This window comes from Schistocerca cancellata, chromosome 2 (assembly GCF_023864275.1).
Source record: "Schistocerca cancellata isolate TAMUIC-IGC-003103 chromosome 2, iqSchCanc2.1, whole genome shotgun sequence".
NCBI classification, from domain to species: Eukaryota; Metazoa; Arthropoda; class Insecta; order Orthoptera; family Acrididae; genus Schistocerca; species Schistocerca cancellata.
Window position 1 is genome coordinate 614857035 of NC_064627.1, and position 17948 is coordinate 614874982.

Genomic DNA, 17948 nt, shown 5'->3' on the forward strand with positions numbered 1-17948 from the left:
TTTGAAATGGCAGACTGGTGACAATTTGTACTGTAAAAATTAGGAATAGCATTTTAGTACATCTGTGTATCTTTTTTTCATTGCACTTGACTCTGTTTCATATGGTAACACCTTTTAATCTTACCTGACACAAATACCACATAACTGATTTTGGATAATGAAGAGAGAGAGCATATGCCGTGAGATGTGAAGAAGGTATTGAACAGAATATTTAGTTCACAAAACAATGTTTCAGGATTTGATGTGAATGCTAGACAGGAAGTTACCTATCGGTTCAAGTGTGTGATAAGAACTCTAGGGAGGAAATTGAAAGATGTGGGGGGATCCAATCACCACACTGCTGTATGCCTGTATGCTGCTGGACCAGTCGACTTACAAGAGATCATAGATGCTGGGTAATGTAATTGAGCATCTGTCAACTACATCAGTGTTTTGTCTGAGATTTGTAAATTGTTAGCCAAGACTGCCAAAGACAGTGTTATTCATGTAAATCCATATTTTTTCAAATAGGGGGATTGACTCCCCAATACATTATGTAACTTGAAATAAGTACGATTTTTTTCAACAATTGTAAATGAATCTTCTAGGTCACTATGTACATGGGTTAGTTTGTATAGACAATTAGTAAATAGTGTGAAAGACATTTACTAGTATAGACAATATAACAAGATGTATACATGTCAGCTTTCATACACTGATTTTGGTCCTCAAGCTGCTAGATCATGTCATAATTCAAAGCTAACTATGACTCTGTTTACCTGTATTTACCCTGAGTACTGCAATATAGTATCTGATTGTAACTTGGGGCAAACTTGTATGTGTGTGTGTGTGTGTGTGTGTGTGTGTGTGTGTGTGTGTGTGTGTGTGTTTGTGTGTGTGTGCGCGTGCGCACTCTGTGTCAAAACATTTTTTGCTGGTTTGTACCCAGAGTGGTTTGGATTTATAGGTCAGTCCCCATACCATAAGCTTAGGCCCTAATATTTTTTCATTATTTTGTCCTTTCATGAATCAAGATACCCTTAAATTCTCTTGTTTTTTGTGCCTGACTGATTTTGTACCCTCTTCCTACTCATGGTCGAGTATATTCTTCTGGTCTGTGCCCATTGTCGTGAGTTTTTTGAGTCAGCTCACTCATCATAACTTAGGCTCTGAAATTTCTCTCTTCTCTTTTGAAGACGTGATTTTATGGATGTAAACTTACAATTTGTAATTCTAATAATTTACATTGTCTCTATATTTATTTGTATAATTTAGCATTGCAATGTTGTAGTTTTGACATAGTGTTAATTGTCTTGTGACAGGATGTTCAACACATCTGGAAATCTGAATACCATGTCCTGATATATGTATAGATTATGATTCGTATAGTAGATATTTCCCTTATGCTTTCTGTAAGATGTGACATATCAGATATCTCTATACATCTATATTCTATCTTTTGGCATCAATTTGTACACTGTTTGGCAGACCCTATAGTCTTTCACAAAATATTGTAAACACATTGTTTCCAAATTTCGTGAGGGAGATATTGTAAAGGGACACACTCCTATAATATTATCCTTACTCAACATAAGTTATCGATACCAAAAATACTTTCTACCTTTTAAACAGGTTAATATTAACTCAGCTGTTTAACTAAAAGAATTTCATCTGTTTTGTGTACAATGTATTATATTTCAGGCTATAATGTATAAAAAGAAATTATTTTATTACAATCAATATGTATTAACTCTGTGTGTACAGTTAAAACAGTTAAAATTACTTTTCTTTTATAAACATTTGAAATTACGAAATATTTGTTACACTTAAAATTCATATTTTTAATAGCACAACCTGATGATATTTATTAAATTTATTACTTGATTCGTTTATAAAATAATGATATGACATGGTGAAGATTCTTCTTTTGTCAAGAAAGTTTGTAAACGCTTTTTGTTTTGTAAACTCTTTGGAATATTGTTAGTACTGCAGAATGAGTTAGTGGTGGGTGTGGCTCTGATGGAACTGGACGTGTTTTTGTTTGGCAATGACAATGTAATTTTTGGTCTAATGGAAGTGGAAATTGTAAAGACAGTGTGATATAGAAAACTATGACAAAAATCCAGCAGGATTACTTAAACAATGCCATGTCATTTGGAACCTATAATGCTAGAAATTTCAGCCTCAAGAATCAACCCCTAGACGTAACAAACTGTAGCAGACTATGAGAAAATGAAGATAAGTAAAAAAGTTTATTTGTAAATCTTACTCCTCTCGAAGCTTATTAAATGAAGTTAATTATTTTGAAGATTCACAAGCAACAAATGATATGAGGGAAGGTAAGATTACAGCCCATACAAAGACCCAATTTATACACAATCCATTCTAGCGACTGTCATGAGTAATGATATTGATGATGAAATTATGATGACAACTCAAACACCCAGTCCCCGGGCAGAGAAAATATGTCCACGGTGTGTCACTGTTCTGCTATCACACCTCCAGTATCCCATTTCCCAGAACTACATCACTTGTCCTACGCTCTGAATATCTGCTGTCATTGGCTGGTGAGATCACAAGAACGAGCTGACTGGCCGACAAAACTGCATCCCACATGCACAATCTTGATTTCAGTCCTTTGGAAACTACCCTGCTGTAAATGGTGGAATTCGTATTTATACTTTCATAATATCAAAACAAAGATCTTTTCAGAACACATTGTTTTTAGCTGGGTTTTGTTTCTGAAAGTGCCGTGAAGTACTATGCTGGTGTATAAAACCTTCACCATTCAAAGGATTGATAAGATTTACAGCTCTGAGGGAAAGTAATGTCAAATGGGGTTACTTGGGTCTGCAGTCCGATTTGAGACAGTAAAAACACATACTTTGGAATATCTTTGACATGAATTACATGAATGAGAACTTTCCAGAACACAACAGGCAACTGCAACTCGATGTTTATTTTTATTTACAAGATATACACTTTTCCACAAAATATCAAGGTGGGGGTGTAACTGATGTTGGATTTATGTGATGCACCTTATTCTCTTGAAAAATACATTTAAAAACTTTGTGTGCTTCAGCTGAGTTGATGAAATTATAAGGCTGAACAATCATAGTTTTGTAACCCCACTTTCCATCAACATCAAAGATGCCTTGTATTTTGCATTGCTGCCAATCTAAGCCAGTAAAATTTATTTAATGACTTTTCAGATGATAAGCTGCAACTTGCTTGGGATGCTGTGAAGAAGAAAGAAATGTCAATAAGGAAAGCTGCTGAGATGTACGGTATGCCCAAGAGTACTATTGATCATAGAATACCTGGCGAAAACACCAAAACGTATGAGTATCCACGTGTTCCATCAACAGATGATGCAGAAATATTGACAGATTCCTCACTCCTGATTGCAGACTGGGGTTTCCCTTGGACTGAGTATGATGCGCTACTAGTTGCTGAAAAATAGGTCGACAACATCGGTATGCAAGATCAAGATTCAAACGCAACATGGCTGGTGTTGACTGGATGAAATCATTTCTGAAGGCACAATCTGTAACTGAAAGTGAGATTAAGTGAGAACGTCGTGCAAGCCAGAGCTGCCAATAACAAACTGCTTTAAACCATCAGAGGTAACACTAAATGAAATATCTATTGAGACCAATTATGATGAGACCAACTTTTGTGAAAATCCAGGAAGAAATAAATTTATTGTTCGGCAGACCTGCAATCATCCAGAACAATTGGCGGACTCTTCCATGTCGAACACATCAGTAATGTTTGCTGGAACAGCTAATGGACATTCACTACCCTCTTATATTGTTTGTAAAGCAGATCACCTACATTAAACTTGGATGAAAGGAAGACCTCAGGGAGCAAGATACAATATATCAAAATCTGGGTGCTTTGAAGGTCCAATTTCTGAAGATTGATTTTTTACCTTACGTTTACCATATTTGAAATCCTTAGGAGGTGGACAAAAGGGCAGTATTGTTGACAATCTCCCAAGTCATATTTCCATAAGAGTGATGCAATAATGTAAGAAAAGCTACATCAAATTTGTTCCACTGTCATCCAATGCAACACATGTTAGCCATTAGACCTAGCTTTCTTCATACCCTTAAAAGCTGGATGGTGAAATGTACTAGAAGAATGGAAAAATGAACATTGTGGAGCAATTCCTAAGGACACATTCTCACATCAGTAGAAGTGTTTAGATTGTCTTCCTAAGTAAGCAGGTGAGTATGTAATAAGCAGATTCTGGGTAAGTGGAATCAGACCTCTAGATGCACAACAAGTGCTGGGGAGGCTATCAAAAAGAACTCTGAAGAGAGTTACTGGAAAGCATCACTGCAAGAATTTTTGTGTGAAACTCAGACTTCTGAAATTTAAATACCTTAGAAGTGACAGACACTTCAGAACACTACAGATCAAAGGTGTCCATACTGAGGAGCATAGAATTGCTGACTCCACTGAAGTAAAAAATGGGGGGCAGCTCCTATTTAGTTCTGCCTGAGACCCAAAAACTGGAAATAACCAACCAAGTGTTAAAGATTTTGAGATGATTAAACTCATACATGATGCAAGTACCAAGAAACAAAAGGAAAAGTTTTTTCTAGGGCAAGTGCTTTCAATAGAAACTGATGGAACTCATCAGTGCAAATTTCCTCATAGCTACCAAGGAATGAAAATCACTATATTTGTATGTCACACAGTTGATGACATTGACTGTGTTACAACACATCAAATAATGAAGGTTACTGTACCAATTAAAGTAATGAGTTGGGGTAGATATGTATTCAGTATGCTTGGCCATATTTGAATCAAGTGTGATAGTCTGTGTTTAGATGTATAGTGTAATAAAGATGAGATATATGTTTTAGTTTGGCAATTAATCAATGATTTCTCTTATTGATTGTTTCTGTAATGCCTCAAATGACCTAAATATAGTTTAACTTGGGACTCAGACATCAAGACATAGGAAAACTATCGAGATTAAGTTTCTGTCCCAAGTCACCCCATCTCTAAGGTATCTTGGGACAGCAAGAAAAATGTACTTTTCAGGCATAAGCAAAAGATAAACATTCATTTCATGATGAAAACTAACTGGAACATATGGCTACTGGAGTCTACACACAATCAATGTGTTGGTGCTTCTTAATTTCTAAGGTGTACAGTAATTTGAAAAATGAGAGTGTCTCCAGTAACCCCGTTTCATGGTATATTGTCACTTAACACAGAAAAAAAAAAAAATATAGTTTCATCTGGGAAAAGTGTATTTTCACCCAAGAAAAAGTGTACTTTTAACAATGATTTTTTTTGTTGTCCACAGATACACACTAAATCTACATCTGACAATGGCTCTCAAACTAAAGTAACATGCTGTATCCTCCCTACCAAGAAATTGTCAATCCAGTCAAAAATTTAACTTGATACACCACACAACTGTGCCTTCAATAATGGATGTAGGTGTGGTACTAAGTCAAATGATTTTTTGAAGTTAAAACATACTGTGTCTATCTGACTGCCTTTATCTACAGCTTTCAGGATGTCATGTAAGAGTAGCACAAGTTGTGTTTCACGTGGTTGATGTATTTGGAATCCATTCTGGCTGTCATGGATGAGCTTGCTATGATCAGAATACCTCCTTGTATTTGAGCTCATAATATGTCCTAAGATTCTACAACTAATGGATGTCAATGATACTGGACAATACCCTGTGGATTATTTCTACTGCCCCTCTTGCAAACAGGTGTAACCTATGCTTCCTTGAAACAACTGGACCCATGTTCTGTCCTTGGTATCCATACTATATTATGAGTAAAAGATGGGCTAATGCAACTACAGATTTTGTGCAGAACTCGTTTTGCACACCATAAACTTCACAACTGTTGAGAACAATAATTTTAAAACACATTGTCACTATTTTCATCCACAGAAAAACAGCTACTGAATTAAAGACTGATGTGTCTTTGTAAATAAGTAATAGATGATGCTGCATACCTGCAACTTTGTACTAAGCTGTCAACATTTAAATATAAGGAAAGGACCTTATTTTTTTAAATACACCTGGAAACTTTATGAGCAACTGCACAACACAGTTTTATAAATCCGTAAGATGTGCAATGCATTCCAAACTCAGGTAACAATTTTCCCAGTCAATTTAGCTGATAGAGTGATACATACATAAACATGCCATTTTTGAAGCAACTACTTAGAAAGCAACTGTTACATTCAGTACTTTCAATCCTTAATTATGTTTGATGGTAATACAGTGTCAACAGTGATCCATTTTTTAAAGTGTGGAAGACTAACTTAATATGGATGAGAATTGTTGAAAAATTAGAAACTATGGGGGTTTAAAATTGCAGATTCATTGTCATAATAATTTGTTTGTAGTTGTATAACTATATAATAAAGAAGAAGAAAGAGTACAATACATGAGTTGTTTGATGGAAAGTAAGTTTTAGTTGTGATAATGGCCGAGAATAATGACTACTCTCTCTGTTTCATCTGCGACAAAACATGACATGCCTACTAACATATACTGCTTCAAAAATGCACTTTGTCAGGAAGGTTATCCTCAGCCAACTACATCGGTCTAGGAATGGAATTACAACAAATTAGTGTATCTTGAAATATAGATCATATCTTGTTTGCATACAAGTAGTAGCCTTTAGCACTCACTTTCCATATAAGAGAGACATCTAAGTTGAATTTTGTTGAGTAAATCTATCTAAGTAATTATATGAAAACAAAAATAGATAAAACGATTATGAAAAGTATAGATTGCTATTCATCATAAAGATGACACATTGAAATGCAGAAGGCACAATGAAAAGGCTGTTACACACTGACCTGTCAGCCAAAGTCTTCTTCAGATAAGAAATAAAAACATACACAATCGCACAAACAGGTGCACCTCATGCACATGACAGCTATCTCTGGCTGCTCTGGCCACATTGCCAGCGCAATAGGGACAGGTAAACGAAAGAAGATTATGTTTAACAACCAACTGACAACAGGGTTATGTGAGATTGGTAAGAAGCACAGACTGGGAAAGGATACGAAAGGAAATCAACTATGTCCTTAAAAATGTACTGTGATGCACCTTAAACAATTAACTGAATGCACAGAAAACCTAAATGTAGATGGCTGGACAGGGATTTGCACTGTCATCCTCCCACACTGAAGTCCAGTGTCCTACCACCATGCCATCTTCCAGGTTAAGTGGACTGGCAATAAGCAATTTATGAGAGGCAAATATCTGGTAGAGGCTAATGATACACGTATTGAGCAATTTGGTATTAGAGAGGGTACATGGATGGGGTGACAGCTGTTTAAGTGGAGACATTGTTGCTTGGTAGCTGGTTTGGTGCAACCAAGCTTAGATGAGGGCTTAATGACAAGATAAATTTTAGTTGGGAAAAAGACGTAAGCTGCTGCAGGAAATGGAAGAGTTCTTCTTCATAATGACAAAGATATAATCAATGAATCTGTACCAAGCTGTATTGTTATCAAAGCTATCAGCTCTGTGATCTAATTTGTAATTTTATTGGCAATACAGCAATTATGCTCCCTGTAGGTAAAGGCTGACTAATTTTTATCTCTGGTCCATTTTCTAACTGGTTGTAAAGAGTAATTAATTTATTGCACAAGCAGTTGCTTACATTAAGCGACCAAAGTAGTTTCGCACTTGCCTAAAAACTATTCAGAATAGTTCACCTGCCCATCTGCTATACTGAGGTGTATTCAACATTTGTTCTGATATCATAGCAACATATCTGTTTCACAGGCATACTTTTAATCACACAGGTATACATTTTAAGCAGAATTACAGCCTATTTTAGTAAAATATCTGCAGTGATATCAAATGTTGGTGTAGGTCTTTTTAATAAGATGTGATGCTCATGTTTCAAAACATATGAACATAAAGTATCACTCAATTACACATTTCAAAATGCCCAATTTATAGCTAATGAATGAAACGACTCTTCAACAGGCCATGCCACATCAACAAATACTCTTTCATATTAATGTGCTGAATCGTCTTCAAGCTGACCTTCAATGCCAAACAGCAAGTAACTGGTCACACCATTTAATACTTTGGGACTTTCAGTTAGATTAACACAGACTCCAAGCTGTTTACCATAAAAAACAAAATCACACTGTAACTGCTACATGCTTCTCTCCCAAGTTGTGACTGGAGACGTTATAAATTTGTATCATGCAAGAGACTCTTCTATTCACTCATTGTTTTCTGTAGATCCTATCAAAGAGAATCTGCAACAATGGAGGTACAAGTCAGGGTATACATTAACAAAAGACGAGAAATAATACAAAAATAATCTGTATACCAAATGAACTATAAATTACCAATGTACTCAAAGTTCTATTCATACTTAACACTGTCTAAATGCAATTGAAGAGTTTGGAAAGACAGCTGCTACTTTGGAAAAAAAAGATCTGCTGTCTCATGTTTTATTATATCATTTCTGTTTTTCCGCTAGTAGTAGCTAAATTTACTAGATTACAAGGGTATCTTTTAAAGAATGCATTTTCTTATATCTATAAATACTGAGACTACTTGCAACATTGCTTAATAAGTAACACTGCTGCTTGCCATGTAGCTATCATAACTTTTCAGTTTCTAAATCTAGATACTAAGGACTGTTAAGGTCTGTTTCTGGTGCTAATACAAGGAGTGTTTTTAATGTAAATACCATTTTTAAACTGCGCCACTGCAGCACTGCAGTCAGCATTTGATGCGAGCGTACAGCATACCGCACTCTGTTGGCAAGCCACAAATGTCATTAATAGAGTCATTCAACATGTTTATGTTTGTCTGTGAGTATTTGAAATGCCTCCTCTGATTGAGAATCCATCCAACTGTGAAATGTGTGCTGTGATTCCCACTTTCTTAGTGCTAAAGGCATGCCGAAATTCATCATCAGATCAGTGAAGTGCATGGGAGAAATATTATGAATGATGGGATGGTGCGGAAATGGGTGAGAGCTTTCAACTATGGCTGCACCAATGTGCATGATGAGGAACTATGTATGCGAAAAAAAGCTAAGAGAGAACAGACCCTTTACAATTTTGACATTATATGAGGAGTCTCCTCAAATGTCAAGAAGTGCACTTTATGCAACAGTTACAGAATGTTTAAATTATTAAAAGCTATGCTCACACAGAGTAGTGAAAATACTGACTGAGATGCATAAAAGCAAACATTTAGAGTTTCCTAGAGTGGCACAGTAGGATGAGCTTTTTAACTAAACTGTCACAAGTGAGGAAACATGGTTGGTTTACAATACACCTGAGTAAAAGCAGGAGTCCATGGAATGGCGAAATTTGGCATAACAAGAAAGTGAAGCTCGGCCAAACAATTTCTGCCTGGAAAAGCATAAGATTTTTTTGATGAGGGGGGGGGGGGGTGCAGGAAGGGGATGCTGCTTATAGAATTTTTTTGTCTCGTGGTGACCATAAATTCTACACTTACTGTGAGACCCTAAAAAACTGTGCAGTGTAATCCAAAACAAAAGGCATAAGATGCTGATTAAGAGGATTGTTTCACTTCATGACAATGTCCATCCCCATGTGGCCAATTGAACTCAAGAGCCAATCAGATCATTTGGCTATGAGCAACCTGATCATCCTCCATACTGCCCTCACCTAGGGTCCAGTGACTGCCACATGTTCCTGCATTTGAAGAAGCACCTGTGTGCTCAGTGCCAGGACGACAATGAAAATGTCAAAATGTTTTGCAGTGGTTGTCTAATCAGGTGGAAGATTTCTACACTGATGGTTGTGATACAATAACTGCCTTAATATTTGAGGGAATTATGTAGGAAAGTAGATTAATGTGCATGCTTTCATGAAAAAATAAAACTGCTAAGGAAAGCCTACTGTTTTATTTTTATTTCAAAATGGTTCTTCCTTTAAAAAACATGTCTCATAGATCATTAGTGCTTCTTTGCACGAGGGGACTACAAAAAGTATGTTATGCATTATCATGGCAGGCCATATAACTTTTATGGAATGCTACACTACACTTCAGAGTGTCACTGATGCATGACAATATGTTTCACATATTCACAATCTCTCTAAACAGTGGTCAGAACCAATTGCAACTCCCTGAAAATAGACGTGTACACTTCCATCTTGGAGGCATTTAATAAACCCTGTGTGGCCCTATCTTTGGAAAACCTCTTTCCTCTGTTGTTCTTCTAACATGCCAAAAAGATGGAAATCACAAGGTGCAAGATCTGGACTAGATGCAGATCAGCATCACCCACTTCTGTGTGTCCTTGGTCAAACTGTTGACGCCATTTCACTATGGTTGGATGCGCTCTTGCATTTGGTGCACGTGTTCTTCAGTCCGAAGACTGGTGTGATGCAGCTCTCCTCACTACTCTATACTGTGCAAGGCCCTTCATCTCTTAGTTAACTACTGCAACCTATATCCTTCCGAATCTGCTTACTGTATTCATCTCTTGGTCTCCTCCTACAATTCCCATCCCCTCCCCCCTGACCCCCACACACACACACACACTTCCCTCCAATACCAAGTTGGTGATCCCTTATCTGAGGATGTGTCCTATCAACTAATCCCTTCTTTTGATCAAGTTGTGCCACGACTTTCTTGTTCTCTCCAATTCTGTTTAGCATTTTCTCATTAGTTATGTGATCTACCTATATAATCTTCAGCATTTTTCTGTAACACCATATTTCAATGCTTCTATTCTCTTTCTGTTTTAACTGTTTCTCGCCCATGTTTCACTTCCATATATGTCTTCACTACAGACAGATACTTTCCTTCTAAGTCCTTTTCTGTCTCTGTCAGAATAACAATGTCATTAGTAAACCTCAAAGTATTTATTTCTTTTCCCCAGTCTTTAATTCTTACTCTAAATTTTGCTTTAGTTTCCTTTACGGCTTGTTCAATGTACACGCTGAATAACACCGGGCATAGGCTACAACCCTGTCTCACTCCCTTCTCAACCTCTGCTTTCCTTTCATTACCACTGACTCCTATTTCTGTCTTCTGGTTTCTGTACAAGTTGTAAACAGGCTTTTACTCCCTGTATTTTACCCCTTCCATCTTCAGAATTCCAAAGAGAGTATTCCAGTCATCATAAAAAGCTTTCTCTAAGTGTACAAATGCTTTCCTTAACCTATCTCCTATGAGAGTCATTTGAAAAGTCCAAGAGATGGCACCACCAACACATATTGAGGTCATGTTTAGTTAGAAGCGTCTTTGGAAAGAACGCACACCAAGTTTCAGCCATATTGGTCTATTTCTTTGTGTTTGGCATTTGTGTGAATCAAGGAAGTCAAGTGTTAGTCAAAAAATGGAGTGAAAAAGACTTTAGTGTAGTGATTAAACATTACTTTATGACAGGGAAAACGCCTCAGGAGACTAAAGAGAAGCTTGATAAATGTTACAGTGACTCTGAATCTTCGATTAGAACAGTTTATAAGGGGTTTCAAAATTTTCGGAGTGGCCATATGGGCACAAGTGATGCTGAACATTCTGGATGCCCTGTGGGGGTTACGACTCCAGAAATCATTGACAAAATCCATGATATGGTGATGGATGACAGAAGAGTTAAGGTGCGTGAGATTGCTAGTGGTGTGGTCATCTTGAATGAACAAGTACATAAAATTTTGCATAAACATTTGGACATGAGAAAGCTATCCGCAAGATGGGTTCCACGATTGCTCACGCTTGAACAAAAACGAAATAGTGTGAAGTGTTGCAAGAATGGTTTGCAGTTGTTCAGGAAGAATCCGCAGGACTTTAGGCGTTGTTTTGTCACTGTGGATGAAACATGGATACATTACTATACTCTTGAGACCAAACAACAATCTAAACAATGGGTTACCAAGGGAGAATCTGCATCAAAAAAGGTAAAGACCATTCCTTCGGCCAGAAAAGTTCTGGCGACTGTCTTTTGGGATTCACAAGGGATAATCCTCATCAACTATCTGGAAAATGGTAACACTATTACAGGTGCATATTATTCATCATTATTGGACCATTTGAAAACCAAGCTCTAAGAAAAATGCCGGCAATTGGACCACAAAAAAGTCCTTTTCCATCACGACAATGCACCAGCACACACCTCAGCAGTTGTGGTCACAAAATTAATGGAAATAGGATTCCAACTCATTTCACATCCCCCAAGTTTCCAGACTTGGCTCCCTCGGACTACTATTTTCTCCCCAATTTGAAGAAATGGCTGGCAGGACAAATATTTTATTCAAACGAGGAGGTGATTGCAGCAACTAATAGCTATTTTGCAGACTTGGACAATTCCTATTATTTGGCAAGGATCAACAAATTAGAACAGCATTGGACAAAGTGTATAAGTCTAAAAGAAGACTATGTCGAAAAATAAAAAAGGTTTACACCAAACACGTAAGTAGTTTTTATTTTTGCACGGACTCTTCCTACATGTCTTCTTAAACTGTTATTTCAGTACTTTTCACACCTGTCAGCAACTGCTTTCTTTGGAATTATTACATTCTTCTTTAAGTTTGAGGATATTTGACTAGTCTCATGCATCTTGCACGCTTGATGGAAGAATTTTGCCATGGCTGGCTCTCCTAAGGCCATCAGTAGTTCTGACGGAATATCATCTACTCCTGGGGCCTTGTTTTGACTTGATCTTTTGGGACACACTCAAATTCTTCTCATGGTATTGTTCTCCCATCTATGTCTTCTTCCCTATCTATTAAATTGCCTTCAAGTTGGTCTCCCTTGTATGGCCCCTCTATGTACTCCGTCTACCATTCCCTTCTTTGCTTACTTACTACTGGTTTCCCATCTGAGCTCTTGATACATATACAGGTGCTTCTCTTTTCTCCAAAGGCCTGTTTAATTTTCCTGTGGGTGTGTATGTATGTTTCCCCCTAGTCATACCTGCCTCTAAATCCTTACATTTATCCTCTAGCCATTTCTGCTTAGTTATGTTGTACTTCGTGCCAAAGTGATTGTTTTAAATGTTTCTATTCCCTTTCACCTGCTTCATTTTTATACTTTCTCCTATCATCAATTAAATTCCATATGTTTTGCATTATCCATTGATTTCTACTAGGCCTTGTCCTTTTACCTATTTGATCGTCTGCTGCCTTCACTATTTCATCACTTAAAGCTACCTATGTTTTTCCTGCAACTACTGAAAAGGTTGCTGCCCTCTTCATGAACCACACATTTGTATGGCCTCTCAACACATACCCCTCTGCGTTGTGTGCTGTATGCATTACTGAGGCATGCAAGACTGCCCACCTTTGGTGAGGTCCGTGACGCATGCGCGTGCACTCTCTCTCTCTCTCTCTCTCTCTCTCACACACACACACACACACACACACACACACACACACACACACAGAGAGAGAGAGAGAGAGAGAGAGAGAGAGAGAGAGAGAGAGAGAGAGAGAGAGAGAGAATAATTTTTCCTGTTTAGCTCTGCCAGCAATTCATTTGAGACTCCTGTATTACTTTCTCCATGGAGAATCCTTTAGGAAAGTCACAGTGACAGGCTATTAATAAACTCTGTGTCACTAAACTGGTCAGCAGTCTGTCATAGATAACTTTCTCAAACATTTCTGAAAAGATTGGAAAGTGAAGTACAGGTCTGTAATTAGAGGTGGCTTGCTTATCTCCATCTTTGAAGAAACGTGTTACTACGCCTTATCCAAGTCTGTCAGGCAATGTGTTTGGAGTCATTGACTGATTACAAAAATAGCTTAAACATAATCCTTTCAAGTCACTGTAAGATTTTAACATACTACAAGAAGCCTCATCATAGCCATTAGAATTACTAATACACCTTTTTTATGTTGTCTGATACTTTTGGGGATATTTTTTTCAATAATGAAAAATAAATAAAACACAGAACATAGTTCAAGAAATAAGTCATGTTTTGCAAATGTTATAACAACATTAAAATTTAATACATTTTGTGGACACAGTACAAACGTCTAGTAGCAGCATCTGTATTAACTGGTTTCTGCACATCATCCAATGAACAGACTATTAAACAAAGGCACATCATTCACAGCTCTGAGGTTTATCCGAAGATTTTATAGTACTACAAACTTAAAATTAATCATTGTTGAGATGCTAATTTTCAACACACATGAAAACTGAATATTAACAATATCAAAACAATGTAAATATTTTTATTAAGTCTATAATATTTGCTACTCCCCAGATGACTAATATGTAGCTCTATATTATACATGAATAGCTCACACATTTTTATAATAAATACAGGGTCATTATAATTAATCTTTTGCTACTTAATAGGGCCACATGAAAAACAAGTGATCGTGGGACAATGAAACTTTATGGAAAAATTTGTGTGAACACATGGAAGTGAAATAACAAATCACTGAAAGTAACACATTTTGATTTCCACTTGAGAGGGTTCAAATCTGGTGATATAGGTGGTTACACAGTTTGGAATGATCGGCAAATGATCCGGTTAGCTCACTGGAGAAGTGACTGCCAATTTCACTACAAATTGTTGAAAAAGTTACTGTTGCCACAGCTGAGAATGCTGGAGGCAACATGTGAGCTCCAGTCAGTGCACAAAATGTGTTACAATAGCTGAACATTGCATGCTCCATGATTCAAAAAGTGCTGTGATCAATTGTGAAATGGTATCTGTACAAACTTCACATTACTCAGCAACTTTTGCCATGTGATGCAGACATTTGAGTAGATTTTGTTCCTATGTTTCTTGCAAGGGTTAAAGTTGAGGACCTGTGGCCTTGGAACACTTTGCGGAGTGGTGAAACACACATTACACTCAATGGGACAGTGAACACACTCAAATTTGGGGACAGTCATTGCCAACGAACATTTTTGAAGTTGCCCTGCATACTGAATGCATCACTGTGTGGTGTGGCTTCACTGCACAGTTCATGACTGCTCCATTTTTCTTTGAGGAACTCCCAAAGGACCAAAGACATGCAGTCTGAACAGCACATGTACTGTGATATGCTTATCAATAAGTGGTACCTGCTTTATGGGAGGTAGATACTTTGACCTCACATGTTTCAATGCACTATGGAGCTCCAACTCACACTTCTTGTGAGGTCACTCTCTTAGTCTACAATACATTTGAAGAAAACGGAACCATTGGCTGATCGTTCCAAACCGCGTAACCAACAAGATCACCAGATTTGAAGCCTCTCATCTGGAAATTAGAATGTGTTTCTTCCATAGGTTTATTCATTATTTTCCTTCCACAAGCCCTTACAAACGTTTCCACAAAGTTTCATTGCCGTATGATCATTCATTTTTCATGGGGAATGGGAGGGGCTTCTGTACTAATAACATGGATGTGAGAATGCCCATTTGTTGAGTACCAATAATATAATTACTGTGTACAACTTCAAAATATCCATGGGATACTCTGTAATGCCACAACAAATATATATTCTTGATGTAAAAGCTCCAATGAATTTAAAACACAAATTTCATTTTCTTTAGCATTTCAAAGAAAATGAAAATCTTGTCACTCTGTTGCAAGGCACACAGCACACATTACCTTGAACAAAAATTGAGATACAAAAAGGTGGCTGTAGTTCAGTACTGAAACTAATTTAAAAAACTTACATAACATGCACACATCTCTCAAATTCAACATTAAAGTTGAAAGCTGCAACATTCTTGGACTCACCATTAAAGCTCAAAATACAAATGCCAACACTACTGAGATGGTACAGTCCACAGGAATACATGCTGGTTTCTAATTCTATACATTCTGACAATTATTAAAAAATATATGTAATTGGACCATTAACTGTCTTGAGACAGTTCCTAACTTACTCTTGAGATTATAACCTGCATTTTCTTTTAATATTACAAAAGTTGTGAGCGGTGACACTTTTTAAGTGAATGAAAATTTAAAAAAAGCCTCATTACAAAGCCTTTTATCATGTATAATTTCCTCACTCTACAACATTTATGGACTGAAAATATGCCCATATCTACAACTTATCATATGTGTTTTCAGAATATGAACATGTTCTAACATCTGTTTCATATACATACATAATATTGAGTTTGTCAGGAATGCAGTGTGACAGAGTGAGCAACACTGTTTATTTTATTGCAATCTTTTACCAACTCAAAGTACTTGTGCACATTCCTCTTTCTTCTGAGAATCCTAGTAAATACACAGTTCTGCTAGCGTGCAATGTATCCATGCTCCTTGAAATAAGGATGAGCTAAGGCTTTTGCAGCACTGATTCTCTGACAAGGGTCAAACATCAACAAATTCTGCAAAAGATTCAGACCATCTGGGGAGCAATCAGGCATCATCCAGTCCAGGTCAGCAGCTGTGTAGTTTTTGAAAACAGACCAAGGTAATGGTGTCTGCTCTGGCCAACTTGTTTCAGGCAGTGTTCCTAAGATGCTAAATATCTTGTCCGGTTGATCAACTTCTGATGTTCCACAAAATATAGGACACAGGAGAAACAATTCAGCCATAATACAACCACAGGACCATATATCAACTGGTGTAGCATATGTTGAGTTGAGAAGAACCTCTGGAGCACGATACCATATGGTTACAACAACAGAAGTAGGTAGCATTTCAAAGTCGTAAGTCTTAGCCAGCCCAAAGTCTGCTAACTTCACTGTTCCTGAAGAAGAAATCAGGATGTTCTGAGGTTTCAGATCTCGATGAATTACACGCTTACTATGGAGAAAATCAACACCACTCAGAGTCTGGAACATAATGTCTCTCACCAAGCTTGCTCCCATACCAGACCGGGGACACTTTTCAATGTAATTAGACAAATCCTGCTCCAAATGTTCTAACACTAAAAACAGATACAGTTCGGTTTCTGTTCTATGACCCGTGCAGACATCCAGTAGTTTCACTATATTCGGATGTTCATACTGAGCCAATTCCTTCAAAAGAACAACTCCCGAAGTGTAGACAAAGGTATACCATCAGCAGAAGGGTTCACACGGACATTCTTTACAGCCACAATTTGCCCACTTGCTGAACGTGAACGGTAAACAGTGCCGTATGCACCATTACCTATCTGGACCAACATCTCAAAATTGGGATGACTCTGAATTCCTGCATCCATCATTATCACAGAGGTGAGACTGAAAGAGAGTCTTAGTATAAGGAAAATCATTTTTTAAAAGAGGGCATTAAGTTGAACCTTGAGAAATAAGTTTTACTAACACACTATAATCTATTGATCACTACAAATAGAGAAGTTTTCTTAAGTTGATATCAAGGCAGATTAGCTACAGATGGCACACAAAAATTACTTAGCAGCAAAATACAAATTCTTCTGCAGTCTGTCTACAGTTACTACCTTTATGTACATTTAATCTATGCACAAAGTAGGTGGCTTGCTATCAAAACTTTTGTCTTCTTGAAAATGACAATGATACCTGTCATAAATGACATTAAATGGTGATGTGCAAAAAATGTCAGGAAGGAAAACATACTGGCTCTACAACTTAGCAGTAATGGATTTTACAACATGGCAATACTGTCCATTCACTCTTTGTCTTCAATAGATCCTATACCTTCCACGGTGTGGAATAATTTTTAAAAAGTCATTAATAATTAACTGGTACTACATGACTATAAACTATACTGATGTTTTATTAGTGACAAATAGCATTATGGAGTAAATGTATTTGAAAATTACTGTAACAACTATATGACTTTTTAAAAGCCTCTGCAGCGTAAGTGGCCATCTAATTTGCACAGTATTCAAACAGTGGAAAATCAGATGTAGAACTGAGCATCTCAATTAATTTATCTAATTGCTAACTCTTCCTTATTATCCAACAGGACCACTATGGAACTATATACATAATGTTTCATTTGCTCTATGACCATTAATGCCTACTCCTCATATTATCAGGATAGTTTCACTTCTTTAACTGTATGAGTCTCTCTGACAATAAAACTTAAAATGCT

At 37.0% G+C, this 17948-nt stretch overlaps 1 protein-coding gene across 1 annotated transcript; it reads right to left on the bottom strand.

Moving 5' to 3' along the window:
• Positions 1–13886: 13886 nt before the first annotated feature.
• Positions 13887–17094, bottom strand: LOC126157096 (cyclin-dependent kinase 6-like). Its single transcript, XM_049916352.1, is given in 2 exon segments — positions 13887–16920; positions 16923–17094. Coding segments are annotated over 2 exon segments (912 nt in total). The 3' UTR covers positions 13887–16180.
• Between the last annotated feature and the right edge of the window lie 854 nt (positions 17095–17948).